This window comes from Ursus maritimus, unplaced genomic scaffold (genome assembly GCF_017311325.1).
Source record: "Ursus maritimus isolate PB19 unplaced genomic scaffold, ASM1731132v1 scaffold_3, whole genome shotgun sequence".
In the NCBI taxonomy this organism is placed as follows: Eukaryota; Metazoa; Chordata; class Mammalia; order Carnivora; family Ursidae; genus Ursus; species Ursus maritimus.
In genome coordinates, this window is record NW_024425563.1 from 12,678,454 (window position 1) to 12,691,511 (window position 13,058).

General features: G+C 42.6%; 2 protein-coding genes across 2 annotated transcripts; both read right to left on the reverse strand.

Moving 5' to 3' along the window:
- Positions 1-2,032: 2,032 nt before the first annotated feature.
- Positions 2,033-3,665, reverse strand: TAS2R4 (taste 2 receptor member 4). Its single transcript, XM_008697329.2, has one exon. The coding sequence runs from the start codon at positions 3,659-3,661 to the stop codon at positions 2,759-2,761; it is 903 nt and encodes a 300-aa protein (XP_008695551.2). The 5' UTR covers positions 3,662-3,665; the 3' UTR covers positions 2,033-2,758.
- A 4,980-nt stretch (positions 3,666-8,645) lies between these two features.
- On the reverse strand, positions 8,646-13,058 carry TAS2R3 (taste 2 receptor member 3). The gene is given in 2 exon segments (XM_008697330.2): positions 8,646-12,350; positions 12,353-13,058. Coding segments are annotated over 2 exon segments (969 nt in total). The 5' UTR covers positions 13,007-13,058; the 3' UTR covers positions 8,646-12,035.

Consider the following 13,058-nt stretch of genomic DNA (forward strand, 5'->3'; position numbering starts at 1 on the left):
ACAAGGGTCCATCGATATATGAATGGATAAAGAAGATACAGTATATATTATCTACAATGGAATATTATTCAGCCATAAAAAATGAAATCTTGCCATTTGCAACCAACATGGATGAATCTAGAAAGTATAATGCTAAGTGAAATAAATCACAGAAAGACAAATATCATATGATTTCACTCATGTGCAATTAAAGAAAACAGATGAGCAAAGGGGAAAAAAGAGAGAGAGACAAGACAAACCAATAGACTCTTAACTATAGAGAACAAACTGATGGTTACCAGAGGGGAAGTGGGTGGGGGGATGGGTGAAATAGGTGACGGCAATTAAAGAGAACACTTACCATGATGAAAACATAAAATAATAAAAAATTTAAAATTGATACACACATACATATATATACACACATCTCACCTAAATTTCAGGCTTAAAAGCCTACTATCTATCTACATGGTATCACATTTATTTCACCTAAGGAAACTGAGCACCTATAAGATTTTTATATCTCCTCCCTAAATAATATTATTATATTATACAACATTAATGTTATATTAATTATATATACATGTACATATGTGCATGTATATATACTTTTTTATTTGAAAGAGAGAGAGAGAGCACGAGCAGGGGAGGGTGCAGAAGGAGAGGCAGATTTCCTGCTGAGCAGGGAGCCCGATGCAGGACTTGGTCCCAGGACCCGGGGATCATGACCTGAGCCAAAGGCAGAAGCATAACTGACTGAGCCACTCAGCACCCCTTGAATATTTTATTCTTGTCCTAGAAGATAAAGCTTTATAACTGGGCATTCTCCCAGTCTTTCCATCCACCTTGTGATATAGTTTAAAAAGAATTGGATTTTAGAATCAGAAGATAAATTGGAACCCTGAATCTACCCCTTCTTAGTTTATGAGCCATTTATAATACCTGTTTGTGCCTCAATTTTGTCATCTGTATGACGGGTAATACCAACATTCTCCACGAAGTTGTGAGGAACCAATAAAACCACATGTGAAAATGTAGCTCCGACAATACTGGGCTTTAGCCGTCCAAAGTTAAATGGCAAAGTGCCCGAGCTACAGCTGCTTACAGTGTTGTTTCATGATGTCATACAGACACTGCCCTGGCACCCACCCTTCATTTCAGAGAGTGCCTCTTCTTAACAGAGTTTAAAACATCCCTCCCTTCCCTGAATAGGCAGAGAATATAGGGAGGTACAGGATATTGTTTATTAGAGAGCCTATAAGTTCTCACATCTTAAAGAAAGACTCGAAAATGTTTAAATTCCTGGTTAATAAGTATTTAGTGGCAGAGCATTTGGAAGCAGCAAAACTCCAAACCTACAACATTGCTAAAAACTCTACCCAAAAATCAGGTAATCTGTAATATTTGGAGATTTCTCATTTTTTTCTTTTTTAATAAAGAGAATGTTATTTTAGTAAGATTATCTACTTTGAGATCTGTAAATGTTACATACATATTTTATAAATACAAAAAACTGTATAAATATAAATTATTATCCCCAATTCCCATTCCAAAACTGATCAATATTCCATCTTCAAATTTCTGTTCCTCTGTAGCCAGTCCTGCTGTCTCAACTCCCTCCCCTCTAGAAAATAAGATTATTCTCCTGAAGAATTGTGCAGTGGCCATACAACTTAGTACATAAATTCATAAGCAGATGACATATATTCACCAAAAGTCCGATGCTCCCACTAGCAAGCCATTGGACTGGTAAACTCTTGGCTTTCCCCGGAATTCCGTATTACATGACACGGTATAATCTTTTGTAAAGTTATATTCAGATTGTGTTAATTTCACTATTTGGCACTTGCTTTTTTTTTTTAAGATTTTATTTACTTATTTGAGAGACAGCGAGAGAGCGAGCACACACAGAAGGAGAAGCAGACTGCCTGCTAAACAGGCAGCCCAATGCCGGGCTCTATCCCAGGACCCCAAGATCATGTCCTGAGCTGAAGCCAGATGCTTAACCGACTGAGCCACCCAAGTGCCCCTGGCACTTGCTTTTGACCTCAGGCTGGCTCCCTGGATTTTGAGATCCTTGGAACTATCCTGGATTGGGTTTCTTTCATACTAATCACTTCCTTCCACCCATTAACTCTGGCCCTTCCCTTCTTTCCAGAACAAACCTCGAAATGTAGTCCTAGAGTTTCTTGGTAATAATAGCTCAGTGACTGTGACCCAGCAGGGTGAGGGTTCTTTTTCTGTACACCTACCACAAGTATATATACTGTTCCCTTTCGTCTTTCTCTTTCTTCTCTTTTCTAAAACTTTATTTTCTTCCGTTGCTCTTTGCATCCTCTTGCTATGTTTTAAGCCAGTCTAGTGCCTGCTGATGACGATGCACCCATTCATTGCTAAGCCCTTACGCAGGGCTCCTCAGCTAAACCTCAAAGATTTAACTAACGATGTGAACTATAATCTATTGCTTAATTTGGGGGAACTCCCCCTTATACTCCAGCAGCCCGTGGAACAATGTAGTGACTTCCACTAGCCAGGCATGCAACACCCATGCAAACTACATGATCAGTAATGTCTTAAACAAGTTCTTTAGGGAAAAAATGCCTAATATTTTAAAATTTTTTAATTGCAGAATACACTGAAATACAGGCACTCAAAGGCCAAGGAGGTCAGATCAGCAATTACAAGAATGAATTCCACAGACGGCTAGGAAAGCTGCTCCCAGAGAAAATCGCTCTCCCAAACCGTGACATGACTCCAGCCACTATTTACTATTGAAATTCTACCACTTGTTGAAACAAAGAATCTCCTTTGCTTTTGTCTTCAGTTTAGGATGTGTGAGAATAATGAGAACAGAATGTCCTGGAGGGTAAATGGTGGAAATAACCATGCAGATGGATTTGGCTCCCAAATCCATCCCAACAAAAGGGAAATAATGTAGCAGAGTAGCAACTGAATAGGGAATGTACAGGATGAGGAAACAGGTCATGAGTTTCATAGCGCCCACATGAGCTTCAGTCTGGGGATTCCAAAAAATCGTGGCGTTTCTCTGCATCTTCTGTATGTGTGTCCTCAAGGAATGTATTAACAAGGAAGCAGAAGTCACATTAATGATGAACTGGAGAAATGAGCGCAAGACCAAAGAGATCACCAAAGACAAGACGCTCTCACTGATGTCACATCCTGTACCGTTTCTCCCCGGCACAAATTCAGGAAAGCATGATGTCTGTCTGAGCACAACATACAGGAGAGTGGTGAAGGCAGAAATCAGCACACAGGCTAGCAGCAGCCTGGGGATCTTTAGGGAGAGACTTCGTTTCAGCAGGAGAAATAGTGCGTGATGGAAGTCCGTAATCTTCACACAGTACAAGGCATTGAGCAAGGTGACAAGCCAGAGACTATTAGAGTCCAAAAACATCCAACACATCAGGAAAAAAGTGGATAAGTGCACTGACCTTTCCACATTTGGGGAGATTAAGAAGTAGATGATGTTGAGTAGAAACAGTCCCAGCATAAGAAACCTGGTGATGCCCAAGCTGAAGAGGATCCTATTAGAAGAGGAGATTCTGGAGCTTTTGAGCCAAGTCCGATAATTGACCACTGCGATAAACAGATTTACAATGAGTCCTGCAAAATTCAAAATTGCTGAGACAATAATGGCAGAGAAAAAGAGTATCTGAAGCATCTTTCCTCATTGAGAACTTAGCAGCTGTGGTTTGGACACTGGGAACAGGAGGAATACTGAGAAGTGCAAGTAGGCGCCAGGACCCAGCCAGAAAGGACATTCCTTTTCTAATTGTCTCCAGTGTGGCAAATGAGCCATTAATGGTCTAAAAACCAGCTGCTTTTCCTGAGATGCAAATCTTCCCAGGATTGCATTACTATTTCTTCATTCATATCCTGTTTTTCTTAGAAATGCCTAATTAAAACAGCCCCAGTGAACCTGGGAGTCCACTCTGCCAAGAGAAGGACAGCTGGAGGGAGGAGTTATGGAAGGCTCCAGGGACTTCAAATCCAAATGACAGAACTCCTGTCCCGCAATGTCTCTGTCCCTGCTTCACAGGGAATGAAGCTTCATGGCTTCATAGCAACCCCAGAAGATGGGAATTCCCAGGCTTCACTCTTACCCACCCACCCTCATTCACACATCGGTGGATTACTGAAGTTCAGCTTCTCTTCTCCCCTGTAACCTGTTGACGCTGCAGCCCTATTTTCTCCATCTGTCATTCTGGCGGTGCCAATGTTACTCGTCCATCCCTGAGCATCTCTGGTGATTCACAGTTACAAAAAGACCAAGTTCAAGGACTTCACTCTTCCTCAAGAGAACCTTTTCACAATTATTCCATCTATCAGGATGATTGCTTTACTTTGCATTCCCTCACCAGTCACATACATTTGTGCCATAATCATTTGCTGTGCTATGCTTTGCTTGGAAAAGATGTCAGTCATTTCATGTGTTTCCTTTATAGACGTGGGTTTATGCTTAGATCACATGTGGCTATTTCTTCTTAGGTATTTAGCTGCAAATCAAAGTACCCTGATCCCAAATACACAGTAATGCTGTAGCTATAGTTTTGCATCTCATTGCCTGATTCCTCTAATTTCTCAGACAGGAAAGGGCACAGTAAGAGGCAAATTATATTATCGAAGACTATGAGTGAGCTCAAGAGTATGGCATCTCTTATCTTCTCTAGCAGTTGGGGGCACTCTAGTTGCAAACTTCAATGCAGCCACATATAGGTTACCAAACTAGCATCAAAATAAAGCATACAAAGTCCTGTTACTTTGTATGGGAACAGAAATACAAAGAGATGAATAGAATAGAATAGAATAGAATAGAATAGAATAGAATAGAATAGACGAACAGAAGCAGCTAAGATATGAAGACCACCAGGTCCAGAAGAGGGAGTACATTCATGGGGCCCTTTAAGACAGGTGACAGGAAAGTAAGCCTGGAGGGATTCCCCGAGCTGGAGCCAAGGGGCTGATAAAAGCATTTGTATAAAGCTTAGAGGCACATGACAGAAGCATGCCCAGATCAGTTAACCAGGCAAACACAGTGAACAAGCAAAGCAATGGAAGGGAAGATTATATCATAGCACATATTTCCACTTAATTATTTATAAAATAGATTACTGCATTAAAGTAATTAAGTTAAAATACTATGAATATCATATTTAAATAGAATAAATAATATGGAGTAAGATATAGAATTAAATGTTCCAAAAGGGGTGGGGGAACCCACTACTGGGCAGCAAGAGACCCTATTCAAAATGTGATATACAATGTTGTTGGGGCCAGCAGCAGGAGGCACTATAATTAAGATGTGATCGTGTTGGCTAGGGTCCCCAGTGAGCACACGGCTTCTGTCAGATGTTGTTTCTGTAAAGGTCAATATGGGAAATGCATTAACAAAACCCTCTCTCCCTCTGCATGAGAATTTTACCCTAAGTTAAATATAAATATCTTACAGATACTCCCTGCTTAGGGCTTCTTTGAGTGTGGTGACTCTTCTGATGTGTGTGTTATTTTTTTTATTCTATTTTTTATTTTTAAAGATTTTTATTCATTTATTTGAGAGAGAAAGAGCATAAGCAGGGGGAGGGACAGAGGGAGAGGGAGCAGCAGGCTCCCTGCTGAGCAGAGAGCCTGATGTGGGGCCCCATCCCAGGACCCTGAGATCATGACCTGAGCCGAAGGCAGATGCTTAACCAACTGAGCCACCCAAGCACCCCTGATGTATGTGTCCTTTGACTCAACCTTGGCAGCTATGTCTATGAAATTATTACAAGAGAAATTGGCACCTTTGGGACATCAATCTTTTTAGGACAGTCCCACCCCTATACCACCGTGGATCTCTTCTAGTACCCCGGCTCTATGGCCGCAGCAAGGACTCTGCAAAAGAGGAAGGGCTGACACTGCCCTGCTCATAAGCCAGATCCCTGAACCATATCCACCTGAGTAGACCAGTGCCAGAAGCCTGAGACAGCCTCGTAAGTCTTACTATTTACTGGAGCCCAGGAAGCCCCACTGGTGGTGGGTGCACAGTAGTCATGAGTCCAAGCTCTAGATTCATCTGGCAGATCTGTTGGGAAAACTTTAAGGCAAACAGTCAAAGCAAAAGGATGATTTAGCTTATTTGATGAAGGCTTTGAAGAATGAGATCGGTCATGAATAAATGGGAATTACAAACTGTGAGCTGTTTTCAACAGAGTACTAATGTTGCTCAGGGAACATAGAAGGAAGGAAATTTCCACTTCTTGGGCTGTTTTTAGTGCTTACTCTGTTCCCGACAGTGCACCAGGTATCTTAAAACTCAGTTAATCCTTAAAACAGTTCTAGAAGGAAGATACGGTTATCCCTATTAGAGGTGAGGAGAATGAAGATGAGAGAAAGTAAATGACTGGGAGACAGCAGGGAAAATCAGTGGCTAAGGTGTAAGGTCTCTCTGAGACTGAGCTCTTTCCACCATTGCCCTCATTGGTTCATTCACTCAATAAACTGTTGTCATCAGTCAGGCACTATGTTAGGTGCCAGGAAAATAGAGAACCACCCACAGCACATCCTGCCTTCAAAAAACACACAGAAATGGGCCACCTGGGTGGCGCAATCGGTTAAGGGTCCAACTCTCGCTTTCGGCTCAGATCGAGATCTCAGGGTTGTGAGATCAAGCCCTGCATCTCGCTCTGCGCTCATCACAGAGTCTGCTTGGGATTCTCTCTCCCCTTCCTTCTGCCCCTCCTGCTCATGCTCGCTCTCTTTCTCTCTCTCAAATAAATAAGTTTAAACACACACACACAAACACACACACAGAATAGTGGACAGACAAAAAACCAGAGCTCAGTGTTTCCGGTGCTATGTGAAGGGAAAACAAAGGGTGTAAGGGGAGCGTTCGGGAGGGGCCCTCGAGCCTCCTGTCTCAGAGGACTAGACCTGTCTTGGCACTTCACGGGGCTCCAGCCCTGGCTGAGAGCAGCCTCCAGGAAGTATGGCCCTGCAGTGGTGGATCTCAGCAGCAGAACAGAGCAGTGTCTGTTTGTGGCTGTCACAAAAGGAGTCTAGAGACAAAGATCACCAGGGCCAGAACCCTTCATCGTATCTGAAGCCTTTGTTTCAGTGACGCAAAGATGAAATACTTGAGTGTCTTTATTGCCCACTAGGTGTGTTATTTTTGGGAACAGCAACTGACGTCTAATATAGTGTTTGGTGCAAAGTGGCTGTCAGATAAATGTCTGCAGTATAAACAAATGAACTGGAATCAAGATGAGCCAGAATCAAAATGATGTGAGACATTTATTTATGCCTAGAATACCCAGCAGCATCTGGCAGCCAACAGGAACCCATCCCTTTTTCAAAGAGATCTGCTAGATGGGCAGTAAGCGTACAAACCTGAGCAACCAAAAAAAGTTCAGAAATCTCCCTCTCTGGCTGTAAGTACCCTACTTAGCAACACATGGGTATCGAGGCTAGCCAGAACACACAGAGAAACTCTACTCATGAGCTTCTGAAAAAATATTTTTCAGAGTTAACCTGGAAATACTGCTCTGGTCATCTGGCCAGCTCCACCAAGTTGCACTGACAATTTCATTATAGGGAGATCAACAAAATGTATTCACTCGGCAAACTCATATGTGCAGGAAAAAAACAAAGTTCTTAATTTTGTCTAAAGGTAATATAGTTTTTCTCCTGAGCCCCTATCTGCTGGTTGGGGGTAAGTGTTTAATTCAATGAGATAATGAATGTCTTCAGAAAAACTTTCAGTCTCTTTAGATTTAAAATTTTAAATCTGAGACATCGTCCCCATGCTATGCTTCTCCCCTTTAATTAGGGTCCGGGTGTACGGGGAGAGGGGTGGAGATTAATGCTAACTCGTGGTGTCAGAGAAATGTCATGTCCTCTCTCTCCCTCAGTGTCCTTGTCTCCTCAGGCTTCCAAGGAAAGGTCCTTGTACCTTGGGTGCTGCTTGCCCCACCTGCATTTGGGGCTGAGTCGGTGCCTGTGTTTTGCTCCCACTGACCACACCTGGGAGCTTTGAAGTAGTTCTCAAAGAGAGGGGAAATCTGGACTCTCACCTGCCCTCCCTCTTCTGTCTCCCTCTTCTTCCTCCAGCCTTCCCCAGGGGACCCGAAGAAGCAGGCTTTCACTTAGATCATGTCCTCTTATACCACCAGCAACAACTCCACGGATACACTGTCATAAGACTAGAACTCCATGAGGCACATTCTCCGGGCTCAACCCCTGATAAGCTAAAATGCTAGTAGCTGATTTTTTTTGTGTAGTTACTAAGCTTTAGTTGCTAAAATAATTTACATGCATTGTCTTACTTAATCCTCACACCGATCCTATGAGATATTTTATAGAATTACCTATTTTATAGTGAAGGGAACTGAAGTCCAAGGAGGTTTAGTAATTTGCCAAAGATCATGCATCTAATAAGTGATGAGGTCTGGATCTGAATCCAATGTGTTAGGCTCCAGAAATAACACTCTTAGCCCCTATACCATACATTTTTCTAGTCCAGCAAAATGTAGAAACACCAGAAAATAACACAACTGTCATCAGCAGTTGTTGGAGTTTTGAGGTTATTTTTGTTTTCTTAAAACAGAACTTCTTGCAGGATATCGACAGAATATCAGACTTTGTCTTCCACATATCCCAAGGCAAGAAAATCACAACACAACTTCAAGATCTAGACAGCTCTGTTCATCAACTGTTGGGAAATATCAGGGATATTATTTAAGGCAAAGGGCATTGGCAGACACTGAAACTGTTTGAGGAAAGTTGGAATGGCTTTGGTTTTTTTTTTTTTTTTCAGTTTTGTTGTTTATTTATTGTCATTTATGATCCTTCTACACCCAAACTGCAGCTCAATCGCATCAACGATCAGGATCTGTGAACTTGGCCCAAGAGTTCAGAGAACACTAAAAATGAGAAGTAGGGGCCTCTGATGGAAAACTGGACGATCTCATGAGCTACTGTCATAAGTTGCTGTTGATTCATGTGTTAATACACCGAAAGCAGTTTACAAGTGATGCACTGAAAAACACATGTATTTGAGAGAGGCGGCCTTGGGAACACAACAAGCTTGGAATTGGACTCCAAATGCACGGACAATTCTCATCCCCATACTTAGACCCAAGGAACCTGATCACAGTGGGGGAAAGCCATGCCCTGGTCCCTTGTTCATGAAACAACTGGATTTGAGAGTCTTAAGGGATTTTAGTAACTAAAACTAATTCATTGAAATAAAACAAACAAGATGGCCTTTCAGGGTTCCTCAAAACAGGGCCTGAGGTATTAGGTAATTCTTCCCCAGTTACTGGGACTCACTGAAGAGCTGCTGGGGGCACCTGGGTGGCTCAGTCAGTCAAGCATCTGCCTTCAGCCCAGATCATGATTCCAGGGTCCTGGGATTGAGCCTCAAGTTGCTTTTCTCTCTCCCTCTGCCCCTCCCCCTACTCGTGCTCTCTCTCTCCCTCTCTCTCTCAAATAAATATATAAAATCTTGGAAAAAAAAAAAAAAACAGAGCTGGCAGATTAGGTACTCCCCCTCTAATTAGAAGACCAGGTCCTCTCCAAAATAGCCAGAACTTCCCAGCATTGTGCCTCTAGCAACAGATAAGACTCCTTTCCTCAGCAATTCACCCACCACCCAGACTCATGTCCCCACTCTCACCCCTCACTTTGATTAATGGCAGTCCACAGACACCTGATGTCATATAACAGAGTCTGATATTTTCCTGGAGCCACCTCCAAATTTCTCCAAAGAAGAACCAGGAGCAGTTGGGGATGCCGCACATATGAATCTGATTTCATTTACTCTCGGGGAAGGTAATCTGCACTCAGCCAATTGGACAACCACAACACGCTTCCACTCAGAATTCTGTTTCCACCCACACTCCAGTGAAACGACTAATAGTCGTAACTTCAGCCTGTTCACTGCACCGTATCTGAATCTGTTAGGTTAGGGTAAGATTTAATGGAGCCACAGTGGGAACAGAAGGGAGGGATTCTTCAGAAGTGAGCCAAAGGCACCAAGAACCAAAAAGCAGCTAAGCCAAAATCTCCAGGAAGATGTTACATTCAATTAAAAGAGAGAAAAGCCCCCACACCTAAACTAGAAGGCAGAATCCGGAATTCAGATTAAGGACTAAAGAACCGGAAGGTCAGAGCTAAACAGAGAAGTCGTCAAAGTGACAGAAAGCAGCAGCAAGTGTTCAAGAGTGGGTGACAATGAATTCAAGAGTGGGGATCTGGGTTAAACAAAGCAGATGCCAATCAAGACAGCATCGATTTCCATAGTTCAAAGTCCCTGTGCTGGAAAGCAGCACAGATTTTCATTAATTACAAAAGTACCCATTTCAGAATCCCTATATTTTAGTGAATTATGAATGAATATTAAACAATTATTTTAAGTTTCAACAGATACCTTTCTGAAAGAGAACTTTGTTAGAATTAGGAGTTTTCCTAGCAGCTTCAAGAAGCAGGTATCAATTTGAAAACAGTGCAGGCCAAAAGACATTTATTCCTGTAACTTTAAATAATGAATACATAAATCCCAGAACAGTCCCCGAATTCATTTCTGGTTACATATGACCAAATGCCAAGTAGTATGGTGATCCTTAAGGCTATGTCAAAATCTCACTCATTCCACAAAATAACAATAACAGCAATAGTTATTGTTTACTCCACCTGGGACTCTAAGCACTTTTCTTTTTTTCTTTTTCTTTTTTTTATAATTTTTATTTTGTTATATTAGTCACCATACAGTACATCCCCAGTACTCCTCTGGTAACTCACTCACTCCTTCCAGCAACCCTAACAGCAACATACTATGACTAGTCCCATTTTACAAATGAAGAAGGTGAAATAGAGAGAAGTGAAGAAACTTCCCCAAAGTCACCCAGCTCACAGGGGTCGGGGCTAGAACCCAGGTTGTCTGCCTTCAGGGCCGATTCATAGCCACCACACTCTACACCTGACAGCCCCATTAGCGACAGAAAGCTGGATTCAGATTTGCCACAGGACCTAACTATACACACTCATGAGTCAGAATTCTTCATGATCGTAAGTAATAACATTCTCATTGACTTCTTGACACTGTTCAGTGATAGGAAATAAATCGATGCCTGTGTAACTTATTAAAAAAATGTACTGAACTTATAAACACTGCTTATTTTATTTTTTTTATAAAACTCTCAAGTTTCCAAAACTCATATACATATTGGTTAGTTTAAAAAGAAAAAAACTGCTTAGACCTTTGCCCGATCTAAAAAATAAAAAAATTACTTGGCAATTTACTTCAGCCAAATGATAAAGGAATGCCAGGACTATGGAAGTAAAATGACCACCACCAGACTGGACAGGAGCCTAACAGCCAAGGGTCTTGATTCTCATTCCATCGCTTTTGTCCTCACACAGTGGATGTGTGGAAACTTGTCTCCTGTGGGAACTGCTCCTGCTGCACACTTCACTGTTAGTCACGATACGAGCTTCGCCAAGCGAGGGCTTTACACAGTACGCTGGGCCACGTGGCCTCCTGAGTCTCAGGGACCCTGTGAGGTCAGTGTCACAGTCCGCATTTTAAAATGAGGGAAGACAGGATCAGAAACTAAATGAAAGTAATTCACCAAAGGCCAAAAGTCTTGGAAATGGACAGAACTAGAATTCAAACCCGAGTCTGAGGAACTGCAAAGCTCTTGCTCTTTCCCTTAGGCCCCACTACACTGTTTTATTTACATCAGCTCACCACTATCAGTATAAACGTGAAGTTAAAGCTAGGAACCAGCTCATTACGTGGATAGCTACTAAAACACAACTGCACATCTATACAGTGAGAGTGTTCTTACTATATTGACATTTTCCAGAGACTGTTTCCCTCGCTCCAAAACAACCATACAAAAAGAAGCCATGAGATGTGTCCCCAGTGGGCCAAGCAATGCAGTCGGGTCTCTGTCCTACTCATGTCACAGAACTGGTGCCATGGAAGGTCAGGAAGAACCCTTAGTCTTCAGCCAGACCGAAGGACTCCCAGGCTCCCACCTGTGCTCTTGGTCACTCTATGGGGCAAAAGGTCCCTTGAACCCAGGCTTCAGATGGCCAGGCTCACACCACAGCATCTCCACAAACGTCTGCTTCAGCTTGTTGTTTCCCAGAATGAGAATGAATGAGTGGCTAGCAGGATAAAACATTGTAACTACTTCTCCGATTATATTAACCATCTCGGTTCCTGGGATGAAATAACTGGATGTTGTAATCAAAAAGGCCAGAAAGTAAAGCAGGAAGAGAAAGAGGAAAGAGATGATGATTTTGATGGCTTTCTGGTGGGCCTCAGTGCTTGGATCTCTGGAGCTGATGCCGCTTTGCTGCAGCTGATGCCGCTTTGCTGCAGCTGCTGCATGTGTCTCCCCAGGGACAGGATGAGCAGAAAGTAGGCGGCCAGAGACACAATTAGCGGAGGGAGGTTCCACAGAGTCCCAAGAACATGGATCACTTTGTATTCATTTCTTTTCTTTCTAAAGTGCCCAGTCACATTCCCTGTGCCATCGATCCCACTGAGAACAGAATAGATCTTAAATTCCTGGATCAGAGACATGGCACTGACACACGATAAGAACAGGGCACCCAAAATCATGTGTACGACCACCCTGGAAACTCTCCACTTGAGCCAGAGGAATGTAGGATGGGAGAAACTGGCGATTTTCAGGCAGTAGAGGACACTGAGACAGGTGGCGAGCCAAATGCTCAGGTGGTTTGTAAATGTCCAGAAAATATCAATAATTTGCATCACTATCCCTTCATCATGTACTTTGGAAGAGAACACCATTAAAACACCATCAACCAAGAGAATCCACAGCAGAACGATCCTGGAGAGAGCCAGGTTAGTGATGATGAAGTCAGACAAAGAGACTGTCTTGTTCTTGAACCAGCTGCTGCCATTGACCAACACTATGAAACCATTCCCCAGCATCCCCAGAATGAACTCAGTGGCAGACAGAACCAGGAATATGCATTTCTCCAGCCCCGGCATGTCAGCTACCAGGCAGACGTGACCTTGTTCTTTCTGTTGATGTACAATCTCC